The 18,530-nt window shown below is 50.1% G+C and overlaps 3 protein-coding genes across 3 annotated transcripts; all 3 read left to right on the top strand.

Annotated features, from left to right (window-relative positions):
- The first annotated feature begins 204 nt into the window (after positions 1-204).
- Positions 205-1,161, top strand: LOC121152727 (olfactory receptor 2T27). Its single transcript, XM_040974913.1, has one exon. The coding sequence runs from the start codon at positions 208-210 to the stop codon at positions 1,159-1,161; it is 954 nt and encodes a 317-aa protein (XP_040830847.1). The 5' UTR covers positions 205-207.
- A 4,852-nt stretch (positions 1,162-6,013) lies between these two features.
- Positions 6,014-6,988, top strand: LOC121152716 (olfactory receptor 2T2). Its single transcript, XM_040974903.1, has one exon. The coding sequence runs from the start codon at positions 6,014-6,016 to the stop codon at positions 6,986-6,988; it is 975 nt and encodes a 324-aa protein (XP_040830837.1).
- Positions 6,989-14,042: 7,054 nt separating this feature from the next.
- LOC121152705 (olfactory receptor 2T11-like) lies at positions 14,043-14,999 on the top strand. Its single transcript, XM_040974898.1, has one exon. It carries the CDS (start codon positions 14,043-14,045, stop codon positions 14,997-14,999), a length of 957 nt encoding a protein of 318 aa, XP_040830832.1.
- The last annotated feature ends 3,531 nt before the right edge of the window (positions 15,000-18,530 follow it).

Genomic DNA, 18,530 nt, shown 5'->3' with positions numbered 1-18,530 from the left:
CACATCGTCCTGGAGGGAATAGTGCTGAAGCACAGCCTGGTCTGGTGAAGCTGAGTCTCGAGCTGGGTGAGAAAAGGGTAGCCTCGACTTGCCCATCCCAGTGTCTGATTCAGATCAGCTGCATTTCCCAGAACCGCCCCTCACTCTGACTCTGTTTCTCTCTCTCCCTCTCTTGTCTCTCTCTCTCATGTATGGCCGCTGCAGAGCATGGAGTGGGGCAATTACTCTGTGTACGACGACTTTGTCCTCCTGGGCTTGTTCAGCAGCACCCGCTTCCCCTGGCTTCTCTTTACACTCATCCTCCTGGTCTTTGTGGTCTCCATAGCCAGCAACACCATCATGATCCTGCTCATCCACACGGACATGCGGCTGCACACACCCATGTACTTCCTGCTCAGCCAGCTCTCCCTCATGGACATCCTGTACATCTCCACCATCGTGCCCAAGATGCTGCTGGACCAGGTGCTGAACCAGAGGGCCATCTCCTTTGCAGGGTGTACCGCCCAGCACTTCCTGTACTTGACCTTGGCTGGTGCCGAGTTTTTCCTGCTGGGGCTCATGTCCTACGACCGCTACGTGGCCATCTGCCGGCCTCTGCACTACCCTGTGCTCATGAGCCGCCGCGTCTGCTGGCTGATTGTGGCGGCAGCCTGGCTGGGAGGCTCTGTGGACGGCTTCCTGCTCACCCCTGTCACCATGCAGTTCCCCTTCTGCGGCTCTCGGGAGATCAACCACTTCTTCTGTGAGGTCCCCGCCTTGCTGAAGCTGTCCTGCTCGGACACCTCAGCCTATGAGACGGCCATGTATGTCTGCTGCATCCTTATGCTGCTCATCCCCTTCTCAGTCATCTCTGCCTCCTACACCAGAATTCTTCTCACCGTGCACAGGATGAGTGAGGCCGAGGGCCAGCGCAAGGCTGTGGCCACCTGCTCCTCCCACATGGTGGTTGTTAGTCTCTTCTATGGGGCCGCCATGTACACCTACGTGCTGCCTCACTCCTACCACACCCCTGAGAAGGACAAAGCTGTGTCGGCATTCTACACCATCCTCACACCACTCCTGAACCCCCTCATCTACAGCCTGCGCAACAAGGATGTGAGCATGGCCCTGCAGAAGGCTCTGGGCCGGGGCCGGGGTCCGGGGAGGGTGGCTGCCTTCTGAAATAGCGTGATCGTCTGAAGCTGAGAGAAGACAAGCAAGCAGGACCTCACCCTCATCTAGAAATGGGAAGATCCTGGGTGACTTTGTGGCAGCTCACCCGCCCGCCAGCCCCTGCGGGGCACTCATGAGATCTCGGGCATCTGTTATCTTCTGAGAAGTCTGAGGTTTCTGTGCAGTGGATGGTTTTGACAAAGCTGAGGATTCGGGGGTTGCCTGTATGCTTGTAACAGTCCCGCTGGGATTGGTGCCATGGCCTATTCTCCCCTACACTCACTGTGCAAGGAAACACGTGTGGCTCTCTGACATTTTGACTTGTCGCCAGTGGCTCTTCAGGATCTACCAAAGCATCATTACAGCATTTGGCCTATGAAACACTCTTTTTTTTACTTTATTTCAAGTATTACTGTAAGATTTTTTGGTCATCCAAAGAACATGTTTCCCTCAATCTACTCAGTTACAAAGCGTGTACACACAACATACATGTCAGATTCTGCAGGACACCAGAACATCGGACACCTGCCTTCATTTTGTCCCACAAACCATTCGGTTAACATAACAACAGATTTGATATAAATAGAAAAAAGTGATTGTGAGATGTCCGAAACACAGATGGCCCCAGCATTTGCTATCTCACATCGCCCCGACCTCCTGGTGACATGATTTAGTAGCAGCAAGCAGGACACTCTGAAATCACATCTTTTGGGCTAAACTTGCATATTCTGATTCAGCTTTTTGCATTTGCTCACTCTATACCTGGTTCTGTTTCCGTTAGCCGTTCTTCTAGGGACATGTAGAACATTCTCTCTTTTTCTTGCTTTTCTCCACTTGACTAAACTCATTCTGCTTAAACCCTCAGTCGTTCAGTTTCCCTACTCCTATGTCCTTGGGACTTCTCTATTTTGTATTTGATTACATAAGAAGGAGCTGATTTGGGTCACAAAGCAGAAAGTACACTTGGCCGTGAGTTCGTGTTTAAAATCTGTGTTCCCAGTCCGCAGGACCTGCCCTCCTCCCTCCTGCCTGCCCCCAGCATCCTCCTCTCTCAGGCACCCAAGCAATGTCTGAGGGACCAAAACACAGGACGCGCTTGGCAGCACCAGGTGTAAGAGCTCTGTCTAATGAGCAGCCGAGTTAAAAGAAAGCAGTGCAGCCCCCAGCTGCTGTAGCACACAGGGCCATCAAGGCACTGCTGCCGCTGTCACTGTTGTTTCCACAAATGGGTTATTTCTCAAGTGGGACCATCTTCCTTATTTTCCCCTCTACAAAATAAAATGATTTATATGCTAAAATGTTTAATTTCATTAATGTGGACCTCACAGTGTGCGACAATTTAAGGAAGCACAGGGCCTTTTTTGAGATTTATTTTTATTGGAAAGACAGATTTACAGAGAGGAGCTACAGAAAGAAAATTCTGTCCATTGGTTCACTTCCCAAGTGACCATTATGACCAGAGCTGAACCTATCCAAAGCAGAGTCTGGAGCTTTCTGCAGGTCTCCCACGTGGGTGCAGGGTCCCAAGGCTTTGGGCTGCACTCAACTGCATTCCCAGGCCACAAGCAGGGAGCTGGATGGGAAGTGGAGCAGCCAGACTGAACCAGCAACCATATGGGATCCTGATGTGTGCAAGGTGAGGGGTTAGCCATTAGGCTACCTTGCTGGGTCGTGAAGGGCCCTTGTTTGAACTTTGACCTCCTCTGTCCCCTCCCCTGGCATCCTTTCCCACCTTTTCCTACTGACCTCATTATCCTTTCACTCTGCCTGTAAGCTGGGTAGCTCTGAGAAGCACTTGACCTCCATGTGTCCAATGCCTGTTTTAAATATAATTTCACCCAAAGAAAACAGCCCAGTGATTTGGAAGGCACATTGTCCTGGAGGGTAGAGCACCCCAACCTCCAAGCTGAGCACTGGGTCAAGCACACCGAGCTTTGAGAAGTGCCAAGTTCCTGCTTTGAGTTCTGGTTGGCCTGAGCCTCACCCCTGAGACCACCTCTGTACCACTGCAGCGTGATACCAGGAACAGACAAGGCATTTTGTAATGAAAGGAAGGAAGCCATTGCAGTGTCTCACCTGGGAGCATACACTCTCTGGTGAGAGGCGCTAGCCTTCCCCTAACACACTAGGTCTGCTAATTAATCCAGACAACCGTGGATTACCCCTGGGGTGTGAGGCTCCAATATTAATGAGATTTCTCTTGACCCAGCCTTACCTCTGTGCCCTGACAAGAGGCCGGTCACTCCATAGTCACCACCCCACCTGAGGTAGGATCTTAGATTTTCATGGATATTCTCTGGGCGTTGCCCTGTGGCCACCAGCAGGCTGCTCTGCAGTGACTCCAACTTCTGATGAGTAAGACAAAGAGGGACAGCTACATTCCCCGAGCCCTGGACAGCCAGGCTTCTGGGCAAAGGACAGGCTAATGGTAAGAGAGGATCTGGCAGAGGGATAAGAGCCGGGCACTGAAGGTGGAAGCAGGGCCTCCTGCGGGCAGGCAGAATGGGAAGCAAAGGACACCCTCCCAGGTGCAAGTGAAGATGTTCTGCTCACATGGGAGGAAGTGACATGTTGGATGTTTTCTTGACCTGTTTTTCCCCATCACACTCCAGAGACTAAGAGCATGCAGTTTTTAAACAGATAAAACTTTAAAGCAAGCTCTGTGGTGCTGTCCTAGCCTCTGGCTGTGTAAGCAGTCTGGAAGGGTAGATGTGGGACCTGTGAGGTGCGGCAGCAAACACAGATGGTTGGACTGGTGGGTTCTGCTTCTCACCCTCCAAGTCCTGAAGGCCTTGGGTGGTCTTCCCCCGCCCCAGCTGCTTCCCTGCAGCGTTAGTAGTGTGGGCTCCACAGCCTGGACACCATGTCCTCGCTTCTGTTTGCCAGCAGGCAAGCTGACACCCTTGTCAGAAGCCGGCTCTGTGGTTGTCAATAAGAGCCTTCTGGAGTCTGGCAGCTTGGTTTGTAGGTCACTAACCCGCTAGCCCAGGAGCCCAGCTATGCCAATGATGGGAGCCTTGGCAGCATGTTCTTGGTAAGTTAGCACTCGACATTAGAACCCACACACTGTTGGATTGTTCCCAGCACAATGAACAGGCAATAAATGTAGCTTATCTGCTGTCATTGTGCTAATTTTCTTAAGTAAGGGAAGGCTCATCTATATTATGATACTTAAATATCCAAAATTGGCTGTGAGGATGATGAGGGAGACTAGAGTATGAATTTCATTTTGTTGATGAAATCAGTTTCCATTTGAAATAATAGAGCAGGTAAAGCAGACATCTATGGAAATGCACAATCATGAGAATTAAGCATTAGGTAGAGGGAAGAAAAAAGACAAATTCTTAGCAGTGGATATGAGATAACCTGAGTGCATAACCTGATTATTTAATATCTGAAGCATGTCCAAAGCGTTTCCCAGTTGAAGAGTGTAGACTGGGGTGCAGGAGTAGTGGGTGTAGGTAAACAGAGAAGAAAAGCTCAGGGGTCACAGCTCATTGTGATTTCCAGAAGTTTGCTGGTAACACTTTGTATCAACCATCTAAGGGACAATTAATACGAAGCCTGTTACTTTCAGGACAGTAGCAATGTTAGATGTCTTCTGAGACATTGGAAGTGTTTCAACCTACAGCTTGCCCCTGTCCATTACACTCTTCTAGATTTCGTTTTTGATACAGTTTATTATGAGCTATGGTCTCAGCTTGTACTCCTGGACCCTGTGGAGCTCTCCAAGGTGCTGAGCCATGGCTTTCCCACCCTCTGAACATGCTGACGGCTTCTCTGGCAAGCCTCAGCTGACTTCGTCCACTCTCCCTCTCCCCTTTGTCAGTCTCTGAGAGTGATGCAGGAGACCCTCCCCAAGAGACCTCCCCGGTCTAGGGAGTCAGGTGGCAGAGCAGAAGGAGCTCTCGCCCAGCTGGGTCCCCGGGGATATGTCAGAGGGACTGCCCCAAGTTCTCCTCCCTGGTGGAACACTATCTGACCTCACACAGAGGGCTATTCTCACAGGATGCGGTGGGAGTCACCCATGGTGCCTGGGCTTCTGGGCCTTTCTCAGAACAACCCCAGGCTTGTGGTCCTGCAATGTGCAGCTTCCTCCATCCAGTGCCCTACAGACATTGTGCCTGCATACACTCAACCCACACTCACAGGTGCATGTCCCAGACACACACACACACACACACACACAGGTACATGTTCCAGACACACACACAGGTACATGTCCCAGACACACACACAGGTACATGTCCACACACACACAGGTACATGTCCCACACACACACACACAGGTACATGTCCCAGACACACACACACACCACCTAACTCACTCACACGTGCACAGATCACATGCAAGTTCCAAGAATACCCCTGCTCCAGGTGCCTGCCACACATCCACTCACCACAGTCACAGGAGACTTGGATCCAGTTTGTAGTTTTCACTCACGGAATCCCTGACTGTTTAAACATAGGAAGGAGGTGTGAGCCTTGTCTTTCTCTGTCAGCTTCTGTTCAGTGTTCTAGGATTTACACAAAGATGAGATTTAGGAGGACCATGGGTATTTTGAAGCTTGTGTGAAGTGCAGTCTAGAGTTCATTTTCACTCCTGTTTTGACTCGTTTTCTTCAGTAATCCTCATACTGATTGGTGTTCTAGTCTGGGCTGTGTCACTTAATCCAGGTGTATTTTTAAAGAGATGGTTAGAAGCTGATGTGACTTTATTGATATATAAAAACCTATAAATGGCAGGAACAAAAAAAGATCGATATTAGCATGCTGCTATGGTAGGCCCTTCCTGAATCCCAGGTTTGGGTAATCCCCTCTCCACTTTTTGGCTTGGCAGCCCCTGGAGCTGTGAGCTGACATGGCCGTGGAAGCTCACCACAACTCCACCCACTTCATCCTCCTGGGTCTCATTACCCACCCTGCCTGCCCCAGCCTCATCTTTGCAATCATTTTCTCCATCTTCGTGGTGGCCGTCACAGCCAATGTGACCATGATTCTGCTCATCCATGGGGACCCACGCCTCCACACACCCATGTACTTCTTGCTCAGCCAGCTTTCTCTCATGGACACTGTCTACATCTGCGTCACTGTTCCCAAGATGCTCCAAGACCTGCTGTCTAAGGAGAAGACAATTTCCTTCCTGGGTTGTGCATTCCAGATCTTCTTCTACCTGACCCTCATTGGAGGCGAGTTCTTCCTGCTGGGCCTAATGGCCTACGACAGGTACGTGGCCGTCTGCAGACCTCTACGGTACCCACTCCTCATGAGCCGGAGGGTTTGCATGTTCATGGTGGTGGGCTCCTGGGTTGGTGGGTCTTTGGATGGATTCATGCTGACTCCTATCACCATGAGCTTCCCCTACTGTGGGTCCCGGGAAATCAACCACTTCTTCTGTGAGATTCCAGCAGTGCTGAAGCTTTCCTGCACAGACACGTCCCTCTATGAGACCCTGATGTATGCCTGCTGCGTGCTGATGGTGCTCATCCCGTTGTCTGTCATCTCCGTCTCCTACACACGTATCCTCATCACGGTGCACAGGATGAACTCAGCTGAGGGCCGGCGCAAAGCCTTCACCACCTGCTCGTCCCATATCATGGTGGTTAGCATCTTCTATGGGGCAGCCTTCTACACCAACGTGCTACCCCACTCCTACCACACCCCCGAGAAGGACAAGGTCGTGTCTGCCTTCTACACCATCCTCACTCCCATGCTCAACCCTCTCATCTACAGCTTGAGAAACAGGGATGTGGCACAGGCTCTCAGGAAGGCCCTGGGTCGGTGCTCCTCCTCCGCCTGGAGAATCAGAGCACAGGATACATCTCAGAAATACTAGGGATAGAAGCCAGGAAGCAGCTTCCCTGCTGCTAGGCCAGTGACACACAGTCATTCCAGAAAGCACCGTCTCTATTCCAAAAAGCCTGCAGTGTAATTCCAACAAGTTGGAAGCACCAAGTGGCCATTGCACTCCAAACATCAGCTAGGAAGTGTAGCCAACAGCAGCGAGCTCCTGAGTGCAGCAAGTTTGCACAAATGCTTGCTTGGTCCATCAGCATGGCCAATCAACACAGTAGGAAAACATCTCCTCCAAGTGCCATGAAAAGCCATTTTAAAAAGAATTCTTTAAAGATAAACTCAGGGACAGAAATATTGAAAAATGTTTCATCCATTGGACAGTCCTCTTCCCCTCTGTCAATAGCCTCAATGGGCAGGAGCAAAGTCAGGAAATAGGAACTTCCTCCAGGCATTCCACAGGGTATGGGTGCCCAAGGACATGGCCTGTGTCCAGGACACAGCCCGTCTCCACTGCTTGCCCAGCTATATTTCATACACCACATGTGGTATGGGATCTTTCTGTCTAATTGACAACCAGCTTCTACAGAAGTCACAACAACATTTTACACATCCTTCAAAACTTAACAGCAAACATTAAAAACAAGGAGATATTTTCCAATGCTAATACAACAGTATATCACTTTGCTTAGGAAACTGTCGTGTGGCTGACATGGTTGTGTTTCGAGTTCTGTTTATAATCAAATTTTATCACACATCATGAATGGTCTCATCTTCTTAGCTATAGACTTGTACTGTGGGAAATTACTCTGCCTGCATTCATAGAAAGTCTGAAATATGCCGGGAAATTGATAACATTTATTAATTACTTGACTGATGTAAATTGATTTTACCAGTAAGTTTGTAATATTATAAATCTACAAAAATGTGTCCCTGCTTGAATAAAGTGTATAAACACAGAACAAGTTCATCCAGATAGTTCACTCACTGACTTCACTCCCTCTGGTCAAGTTGCTCGGTTTTGTTGTCAACCTCTCTGTTGTTGTTGGACTTCGTCAGTCAGCTGGCCACTGTGCTTTGGCAGGTGTGCAGCTTTGATGGGGTATTCCCACTTCCAAGGCTTCCACCATCTGTTCACGCAACTTGCACTTCCTCCCATGTATAGGATCCTGAAAATGAAAAATAAAAAGTGACATTCACTCTCCTGGAGCTTCTTTTCTGTCTCGGGGAAAGGCATATGAGCATCTCCATGGATGCACGGCTGACAACGTCACAGCACAGAGCCCTCTGTCCTAGGCTGAGTCAACAAGGAGTCAGCAGGAAAGCACTCCCGCCTCTGATTCTGGTCAGGCATGCTTGCTTCAATGTGTCCCCTCCATGCTGGCTCTGCTTCAGAAAGGTATCCTGACATGTGATCTTTGCCTGATATTAAGTAAACGGACCAGGAGGAAGGTTCTGGAAGGATCTCACCTGCAGCAGCAGGCTGGGATACACCTGGGAATGAACTCGTGAAACACTCTCACTTCATCCCAAGTTTGTGGCTGTGTGGGTGAGCCCACTGTCGGTTGAGTGCTTTGTGGCTGAGTGGGTGAGCCTCACCATGGTTGAGGTCCTTAGTGGTTGGGTGGGTGTGCCCACTTTGAGAAGGGGTCCTTTGTGACAAAGTGGGTAAACCACTTTGGCAAGGGGTTCTTAGTGGTTGTGTGGGTGAGCCCACCTGTGATGGTTGGCCATTTTCAACTTTACAATGTGTATGTTCTTCCTCGATATGACTTACAAGAACTTAAAAGTTAATCACGCACATGGTGGGTGCCCCCTTTGTTCCAGACACAGCTTAGGCCTGCCCTCAGAAAGAATCACCAGGACTTTTTCCCTGGTCATATCACCAAAGTTGAATCTAAAGTAGTTTATGGTCACCAGAGTTTGTCCTGACAAAAATAAATTACATTACCTGGAGAATAAGCATTAAGGTCACATTACCTTACAAGTCATTTAGCATTTTATATTCCCTGCACAGCAGTCACATCGATCTTGAGCAAAAGAGGAAGAGAGAACATTCTCCATCTTCACAAGCTTATCCAGCTGTTTAGTCTGGTTTGATTCTGGTCCTCCCAAACTCCTGTGAAACGGACGAGAAGAAATGGGCCCCGAGGGAGGAGAAGCTGCCTTAGGGAAGTCAGCCAACTCTCCCTGCTCACTTCTGGTCTGGTGGCGTTAACTGGTGGGCGGTTTGCAATGGACAGAAGCCAGCGGCAGGATGTGGGCTGCCAGCTTGTTAATCCTGATAACATCCTCCAGGAGTAACTCAGACAAAAGCCAGGCTGGCCTCTGCTGGCTGTCAGTTCAGCTGGCCTTCCCAGGACCTGATGGCCGCTGCGCTCCTCCTGCAGGTGAGGGACTTCGATATGAAATTCCTAGACGGTTGATTGCTTTATGTGTGTTAAGCAAGAAGTGTTTCAGCGTGAAATTAGAATAATAGAAAAGATAGCATCCACCACTAAGCACTTTATTAAATACCAGGAAGATTTCAAACAAGGACTGAGCAGGGAAACCTATCATGTTAGTTGATCCTTCGGCATAAAGGAAAAGAAGGAAAAGGAGACTGGCATCCCCGGAAGGGATGGTGCACCCCGCTGAGCTGAGTGACTGCCTTGGACAGAGGAACATCCTGCTGAGTGCTGGGTGTTTGGGGAAAATGCTGGAGACAGAACATCGCAGCCACAGACAACTACTTGATGGGTCACTCAGCTAAACAGCAGGCTGAACCATAGGAAAATAGTAAGCCAGAGCAGGACCACAGCTCTCTGTGTGTCAGATGGAGTAAGTCACCCATTCTCCTCACACTCCCAGGTATGTGGAGGCCGCAGAGAAGCGCAGTTTCCGTTTCTGCTGTGTGTCTCTGATGAACTCAGCATTTCAAAGTGATAAACAGACGTGTGTGGCATCAACCCTGGCTATCCAATATTGCTTTTTCTTCAGTCAGCCCCTAAAGCCTCTTGGATTTTACCAAGTTTCCTTCTTACATGTGCCACGTGCCCCTTGCTGTGGAGACCTCCCTCATTCGGGGGACCATGCTATGGTGACCTCTGGCAGGACTGCTTCTCAACAACTTGCTTTTTTGTTTTTGTTTTTTGTTTGCGTGTTGTTTTGTTTTGTTCTGGGAGCGGTTTGCAAACCAGTGAGTGTGTTATGTCTGGGTTTTTAAGGATGGTACTCCAGTGTGTACAGTGTGTGTGGGGGGGAGTGACTTCACTTTGAAAATAGAGAGTGATATCGTTGGATATACTATTTATGTAACACACATGATCAGGATATAGCAAACGTGCCGTTGACCAATGGCCACTTGAACTTCTGCTTTGCACCGAGTCTCACCCAGGCGGTAAGCTGTCCCCTCACTGACTACTTCCACTTTACAGTCTCCTGGGTCGGAGGACAACACACCACCGTGGACACAGTGCCGATTCAGAGAAACACGAGTGATTTGCATTCCCACCATCTTGGTCATCCCTGCATCCTCTGCACTGCCAACCAGAGGTTTCTGTTGGGTAAGTGTGCAGAATTCCCACTTCTATACCATGGCACTTCCACCCTGCACACGGGATTTGGTGTCAGCATCCGCCCCACCGAGGAAGCCTGTGGGCTTGTCCCTAGCAGAGAATCGACATTAGGTACAAGCCTCTGCCTGTGACGTTCCATGCCCAGGCGAGCAGGGTCAGCCTCTCACCCACCTCCTCACACAGCCTATAAGCCAGAGACAGCGGCACCAAGTGTCCAGTGACAGGCTTAGCAAAGGGAGCACTTAAGAGTGGGAGCAGCCGAGAGTGCCTTTCCTTTGCCAGAAGTGCACAGTCGGACGACTAACGCAGGAGTCTGACCTGGCTCCAGCATGAGCAGCCCCTGCTGACGATGTCTGGCCCCTCGGCCACTGCCCTGAAGGGCTCACTGTGCCCAGCAGAGCACTCCATTCTTACGAAAGCAGCTGCCCAGAGAAGGTGTCTGGCCCCTCGGTCACCACCCTAAGGGCTCACTGTGCCCAGCAGAGTGTTCCACTCTTACGAAAACAGCTGCCTAGAGAAGGTGACACAGCTGTCCCAACAGCCCAACTCAACACGGCAAGGGAATGTGAAGTCCGGTGACAGAACTAATGTATAAATTCAACTCTGCGTTAAAATGTTATTTAAAATGAACATAACCAGTGGGCACTTGGCACAGTGGCTAAGACACGGCTTGGGATGCTCACAGCCCAAGGGAAGAGGGCTGGGTTCAGCCACTTGCCCTGCTCCTGATCCCAGCTCCCTGTGCGGTCACACCTGGGGCGCAGTGGTGATGGCTCAGGTACCTGGGTCCCTGCTGCCCATGTGGGAGACCCAGAGGAAGTGACAGGTTCCAGGTTTGCCTGCTTCAGCATTTGGGAAGTAAACCAAGAGGTGAGCTCACACGTGTTCTCTCTCTGCTTCCCTGCATCCCCACTTTTGTTGGTCTTTCTCCCCTTCAAGTAAAAAATGCTTGTTAAGACTAAAATAGCCTGTTACTCCCCATTTTGAGGGCTCTGTACCTAAGAAGTTTCTGTAGACAGGTATGCTGAAAACTCACAATCATTAAGCTCACAGATTCAGCTTTGCCAGGATTACCTAGTTATCTTCCAGCTTACTGTGCCAGGATTGCTCATGTGTTAAAAGCCTGTGTTGGGGTAGGCATGTCCTGGGGGCGGGAGTCACTGAGTGGGCTCTGCCTCCCTCATCCTGGAGGGCGGGAGTCACTGAGTGGGCTCTGTCTCCTTTGTCCTCAGGGTTCCTTTACTAGGAGTGGGCTCTGCCTCCCTTTGGCCATCCCCGTTGCATGTGGAAACTGAGGGTGTTGTTGGGTATCAGCAGTTTCCTGTTTGGCTGTACCCGTTGCTTCTGGAAGCTGAGGGTGTTGTTAGGTATCGGCAGTTTCCTGTGACTGTGGTTGCTGAGACCACACACTCAGTTCGTAACTCGATTTCTCTGCAGGTCAGAAGCCCAGGACCAGTCAGGGAGGACCACACCCGGCCCTGTAAGTGGAGGATAGAATCCCCCACTCACCCTCCTCCCTGAGCTCCCAGCCCTCCTGTCTTCAGAACCAGGAGTTGGACCACACTTACTCCTGTCTTCCTCTTGCAGTCTGTTGTGGAGAGGATGAATTGAGCTATTTTATTTCCTCCTTTGATGTAGTGTCCAGGTTAATCATGACACTACAGGTACTTGTTCTATATAACACAGAGACATAACTGAATGACAGCTGCCATAGCAAGCACAGGTGCACAGAGGGGCTGTGAGTCCTGCCCCAGCAACCAGCTGTGCTCATGTCCCAGTCACCTATAGCCAAAGTGCTAAGTATATTAGCCAGGGAGAGTTGGCTCAGACAGGTGGCAGGAGAACTCAAAAGGTTTGTAAAAAAAAAAAAAAATAGAAGCAAAAGATAGCCTATTTCAGTGTGAAAACTTTGAAAATCATGTATAATGCTTCCATAATATGTTTTCTCAAACTTCTACAGGCTCCTGATAGGCTTAGATTTCCGAGCTTCCACACCAAAACAAAATGACTTTTAAAATGCATTTATTTATTTGAGAAACAGTGAGAGAACTGAGAGAGTTCCTATGCGTTAGTTCATGTTCCAACCTCTCGCAAGAGCCAAGGCTGCACAAGGCTGGAGCCTGGAGTCAGAAGCTCAACATAGTTCTGCCAGGTGGGCGACAAGAACTCTCCCACTCTGGCCAAGAGCACTGCCTTCCAGGGCAGGAGGCCGGAGGTAGGCACGCCACTGCGGGCCGTGAGCATCCCAACCAGCAGTTTACCTGCTAAGCCAAACACCTGCCCTTAACGGATCTCTCAGTTCCACTTTCCGTGAACTTCTTGAAGTATGTTCATATACACAAACTTCAGTAACTTAGAGATATAATTAGAATTTCTGTTTGGTCTTGGATTCTGTGGCTAACTTGTTTTCTAGAACATTCATAGAGAATGTGGTAGATCCCCTTGTGCTTCATTTCAGACTTAAGTAAAAGACAATGGCATATTTTAAAATCAATTTCTCTGACAGATTTTATAAAACAGACTCAACAGTTTTTAGACAGTTCTACTCTAGGTGTGCCACCTGGAGTTTTTATTAACTGTAGCAATTAGAAACCATTTGTCCACACAGACTTCCAAAGTTCTACTTAGGTGGTCAAGCCGCCAAGGCCGAGCCTTGGACAGCACATGACTGCAGGTCGGCTGCTCTGGACTCCAGCTCGGTTCCACCTAGAGTAAGTTAAAGGTCCCAGGCCCTTCCTGCATGGTGCCCTGTGGCCCTCACCTCCCGCTCCATGACTCGAAGTTAAGTCCAGCTCCAGGCTCAGCAGGCAAACACCAACAGGTGGCCACGTGGGGAACATCCCGTTCCTGCGAGAACTCCGAGTGGTGTGGCAGCATTTCGTTTTTGTCCCCATTTGTCATCTGCTTCACAAGCCCAGCAGTGGGGAGCCATGCCGGGAACCGGTTTAGCAGTGCTTCCAAGGGTTACATTCTGGAAGGTGATTTCCGTGAGAGATGCCAGGAAGTGAGAGCACAGACTGTCTGAAGAAAGCCACTAGGGTGACAGCAATGCGGGCAGGGTAAGGGTCAGTCAGCAAGGAAAGCAGAGACCCCTAGAAACACCCAGCCCCTGCCCCTGCACCTCATTCCTCTCCCTGAGCCCAACCGAGCTCTGGGCGACTTCCTGTTTGCAAGAGCTGCAGAACTAGCAGGACAGGAGAATGACAGCGGAATAGCCGACAGTAGTCTTGTCCAGCAGTCACGTGGCGTATGCAGCAGCATGAACAAAGGGGCTGTTCTCCCAGATGGAGAGGTTGTACCACAGCTCCTACTGTCCATTCTGTGCTCCTAGGTGCTGAGCCTGGCAGAACTCGTACCAGTCACGCCCTGAAGTGTCGTCTCTCCTGAAGGTTCTGTGCTCCTGGGTGCTGAGCCGGGCAGAGCTCGTTCCAGTCAGACCCTGAAGTGTCGGTTCTGCTGCAGGTTCCCCACAGGAGCTGAGCTGGGCCTTGTTTCCCTCCAGATCCTCAGGTCTCCTGGGAGCCACTACAGGCCATACCGATGCAGAACAGAACCTTTTCGCCATCCGACTTCGTGCTCCTGGGCTTGCTGGTGAGCCACGAGGCCGTGGGAGTGGTGTTCACGGTCATCGTAGCCATCTTCATGGTGGCTGTGGCGGCGAATGTGCTCATTGTCATCCTGATCCAGAGTGATGCCCGCCTCCACACCCCAATGTACTTCCTGCTCAGTCAGCTGTCCGTCATGGACACCCTCTTCATCTGCACCACCGTGCCCAAGCTCCTGGTGGACATGCTTTCCAGGGAGAAGACCATTTCCTTCATGGCCTGCAGCATCCAGATCTTCCTCTACCTGACCATGATTGGCTCCGAGTTCTTCCTGCTGGGCTTCATGGCCTACGACCGCTATGTGGCAGTCTACAACCCTCTCAGGTACCCAGTTCTCATGAACTACAAGGTGTGCCTTCTGCTGGCTGCTGGGGCCTGGCTGGGCGGCTTCCTGGATGGCTTCCTGCTCACCTCCATCACTATGAGCCTCCCCTACTGTGGCTCCCACAGCATTGACCACTTCTTCTGCGAGGTCCTGGCCATCCTCAGGCTGGCCTGTGCCGACACGTCCCTGTATAGAACACTCATTTACATCTGCTGCATCCTGATGCTGCTCACCCCCCTCTCCATCATCTCAACCTCCTACGCCCTCATCCTGGTCACCGTCCACCGCATGCGCTCCCCCGAGGGCCGCCAAAAGGCCCTCGCCACCTGCTCCTCCCACTTGGCGGTGGTCAGCATCTTCTTTGGAGCTGCCTTCTACAACTACGTGCTGCCCCAGGCCTTCCACACCCCTGAGCAGGACAAGGTGGTGTCCGCCTTCTACACCATCCTCACCCCCATGCTCAACCCCCTCATCTACAGCCTCAGGAACAAGGATGTGGCCGGGGCATGTAGTCGGATGCTGACACGCTGTCCATCTGCTCAGAGGGTAGCAGCAGGAGACACCTAGGGAGGATAGGGCTCTAAGAACTGCCTTGATGGGCCATTCCGTCCCAGTGTGCCTCCGGGGGCTCGTTCCCTCCCCATATGCCTTCACGGCCCAGTCCATTTCAGTGTGCTAGCAGCCCATCCTGTCATAGTGTAACTTCAGTTAGGATTAAGGCAGGTCAGTGTGTCAGGATTCCTGCTCCAGAGGGAAGTGGGGGATGTTTCCCTTATTATGAGAGATCTTTGGGAAAAACGCTAATAAGAAAAAACTCTTATGTTCAGGAATTAGTCTTATCTCTGTTTTTGTGTTTAGGGAAAGAACATGAATCTTAGAGTTCATGGGAACCCTTTCATGCTGAACTAGTCTCCTTTCCAACTTACCCGTGGTCAGGCCAAAGCCGTAAAAGCCATCCCACATAGGGTGCAAGAATTGCACCAATTTTTTTTTATAGCATTGATGCACCAGAATACCAGTGTATAAGCAGCAAAGGAGATGAGCCATAAAATTCATTCTTGCTCATTGTTGTGGGATTAACACCCAGTGACAGAACTCTGGGGTCATGCTTTCCAGTCTCGTGCTGATGGGAGCAGTGCTGGGCCACAAGAAGTGGTTGGTGGACTGAATGGCACCAGTGATGAGGGCATGGTCATCCAGGGGCCATGCAGCTCCTCAGAGGGGTAGACACTGCTACTCACAACCAGAGAGCACCACCATGCCTCATTCTATGAACCTGTAAGTGACATTCTGGGCTCAAAGCCAGAGGCTTCCAATCCCCGATTTCTGTGGATTCAGGAGGAGGCAACCCCAAGGAGAGCATGGGGGAGGAGAGGAGATTCGGGGGTAAGCACAGGCTTCCCCTTTGCTCTTTCAACACCCGTCTGCCCAGGTACCTGTGTGAATTTCTTTGGGTTTGAAAAAGAATGGATTTCTCATTACAAATGATGGTACCACGTGACAAACCACGTGGAGGAAAATGCGGAGGGCTTTTCACTGAGTCTTCTTGCTCCTGGTTGGTAGCTGATGCTCAGTAAAGCTGCCTGTACTGCTTCCATGGAAGAAGTGATTCCGAACTGAAAGGTTCTTCATTCACAGCCGTGTTCTGTCTGTATTTATGTGGAGTTTGATCACCTACATCCCCATCAGAGTAGGAGACCCGCCTAACCTTCACCTTTTACCATGTGTTTCTGCTGCTTTTCCTTTCTCGTGTGCTTGTCGTCTCTGAACATGATCCCAGGCTCCCCAGTGTGTACCCCCCACTTCAGCAGTGATTAACACAACAAAGTTATCCCCTTGGTTCAATGTTGCAAACTGATCGTACAACTGAGGCTCAACCAATCATATTTAGGCTCTGCTGACTCCCTGCTTTGTTCACAAAGAACACCTCAATAACAGACATTTGTGCCAATCACATGAACCAACTCCCTTAGAGAGCCATGCATGTCTGAGTCAGGCAGTTCTGAGCAACATTCCTTTTGTGGGGCAGGCCAGGAGGGCTACGGGAGAGCTTTTAATGTCTCTTTCAATAAAATTTCCCTTGTCTCCTTGCTTGTGGCCAGGAGGAAGTCTGACAGAAGCCATGACACAGGAGTCATAACCCAGGAGCTCTGACACAAGAGCTGTGACAAGGGAGCCAGGACATAGCAGCCATGACACAGGAGCCGAGATGTAGGACCTATGACATGGGCAACAAGACACGGAGCTATGACACGGCAGCTGTGCCTTTGTTGATGAATCTGGGAGGGAGAAGAATCTGTCACGTGGCTCAGGGACCAGACATCGACATGAGCGGTTAACGGCAGTCTCCTCTCATCACCCCAACACCAGGACCCCTGCAGCCATGCATGTTCAGATCTTCCCCACCCTTCTCCATTGCACAGAACTCCCCCTTCATTCCCAGAGAAACTGTATCCCTCCAGCTTTTCTCACACCAGTGGCCAACATTCACACCAGTAAGAAGCTGTGTGTACCGAGCAGTCACCAGTAGTGCTGTATGTTATTTGACACAACTTTGCCTTTTTGTTTTGTTTTGTATTTTTATCAAACGCATTGAAGCACACACTTCATTTGTTAGATCTGCGTCTCTATCATAACAGTGCGTGTTCTGATGAGTACCCTCTCAGAACTGTGACTACTGCAGGACACCCAACATTCACAGACGTCTGCCAGGGCCACCAAGGGGGGCTTCATCAACAGTTCATCTCTTCTGTTTCTCGGGCCCCCTCTACTTACACTTCCCCTCACTGCAGTGAAGGCTTATAAGCAAGTCATGGGATGGGAGGAAACTCCCCAGCCGTGAGTGTTGGAAATGACTCCTTCCATCCTGGTGTTGCGCTCGGCGTCAGTTCCTCCCCTTCCTGGTGTTGTGTTCACTCACACTTCCTCTCCTGGTGTTGCTCAGTGTCAGCTTATAGTGTGGAAGTGACACTTCCCATGGTTGTAAGGACATCACTGAGCGACCTTCTCTCTTTCCACAATTCTACTGAGAATCCCAACACTGCTGCAGCTTTGGGCGGGGCCAGCTTTCATCTCTACAGGGTGCTGAGCCCTTCTCATTTCCTAAGGGTTTTTGCGGTGTGCCAAGTGCTCTGGGCAATGACGGGGCCTGTCAATCCTGAAACGTGACTTATGTCTCAGTCCCACACTCTCTGCACACCAAAAGCCAAAGCTGCTGAAAAAAAGCAAGTGCCTCAGATGGAGCCAAAGAGGACAGGTCAAGAACAAAGTCACAGCAAGTTTGTTGGAGATGTGGCTGAGTTTCCAGAGGGGCGGGAGAATCGTGTCTGCTGCTTATGGGAGAGCTTGGAGAAGCTGTGTCAAGGATTCAGTGGGGATTCATCCTCCAGAAAGTGTTTGCTAGAGCCATCCCCATCACAACAGCCCCGTTCATTTCCTGCATGCAATCAGATCATGCCTATGTGATTCTCAATGGACAGTCTTCAGATCCACCTAATCTGGCTCCTTCTGATTTCTTAGTGCTACCTGGTGTCTAAGAATCTCTGAAGCACACCCACTCCTCTCCAGCTAACACCCCCAGGACCCTCAGATCAAACTCATCATTTACAATAGTGTCTTGAACCCACTCCTCTCCAGCTAACACCCCCAGGACCCTCAGATCAAACTCATCATTTACAATAGTGTCTTGCACATGATGGATCAAAGTTGGGAAGTAATTTCCCGCGGGCGTCTGGAAGTCCCTTCATATTTCTGTCTTTCTGATGCGTCCTCCAAAAAGCAATGAACGTGCAACACTTGGATATACAAAAAAAGCATTATCTTGTGAGTCTTTGTTGTTCTAAACTTTTACAAAAACACCTTTTTTTCATACAAGCACTTGTAGAAAGTATTTCTAGTTCATCTTCAAGTTAGCACACAAAACTATAACTCTCCCTTACTTCTCCAGCAAACAGGCTTTTCTTAGTCCCTTCTCTTTATTTTTCCTATGTGAAAAGTATCTCATTATTCACCCATATTCAGTAAACCTCAGCAAAATGTCTTTTGCTCTTGCATCTGTGGCTCACTCTCCAGTTCGAAGTCAGGGGCCAGGAGCTTTGG

This window comes from Ochotona curzoniae, unplaced genomic scaffold (genome assembly GCF_017591425.1).
Source record: "Ochotona curzoniae isolate NIBS_2020 unplaced genomic scaffold, NIBS_Ocur_1.0 contig_1, whole genome shotgun sequence".
In the NCBI taxonomy this organism is placed as follows: Eukaryota; Metazoa; Chordata; class Mammalia; order Lagomorpha; family Ochotonidae; genus Ochotona; species Ochotona curzoniae.
The sequence above is the reverse complement of the archived record's forward strand: the minus strand, read 5'-3'. Positions and strand labels throughout refer to the sequence as shown.

What these genes read in the sequence shown, in the direction of transcription:
- LOC121152727 (XM_040974913.1), top strand. Translation starts at nt 208, where the DNA reads ATGGAGTGGGGCAATTACTCTGTGTACGACGACTTTGTCCTCCTGGGC.
- LOC121152705 (XM_040974898.1), top strand. Translation starts at nt 14,043, where the DNA reads ATGCAGAACAGAACCTTTTCGCCATCCGACTTCGTGCTCCTGGGCTTG.
- LOC121152716 (XM_040974903.1), top strand. Translation starts at nt 6,014, where the DNA reads ATGGCCGTGGAAGCTCACCACAACTCCACCCACTTCATCCTCCTGGGT.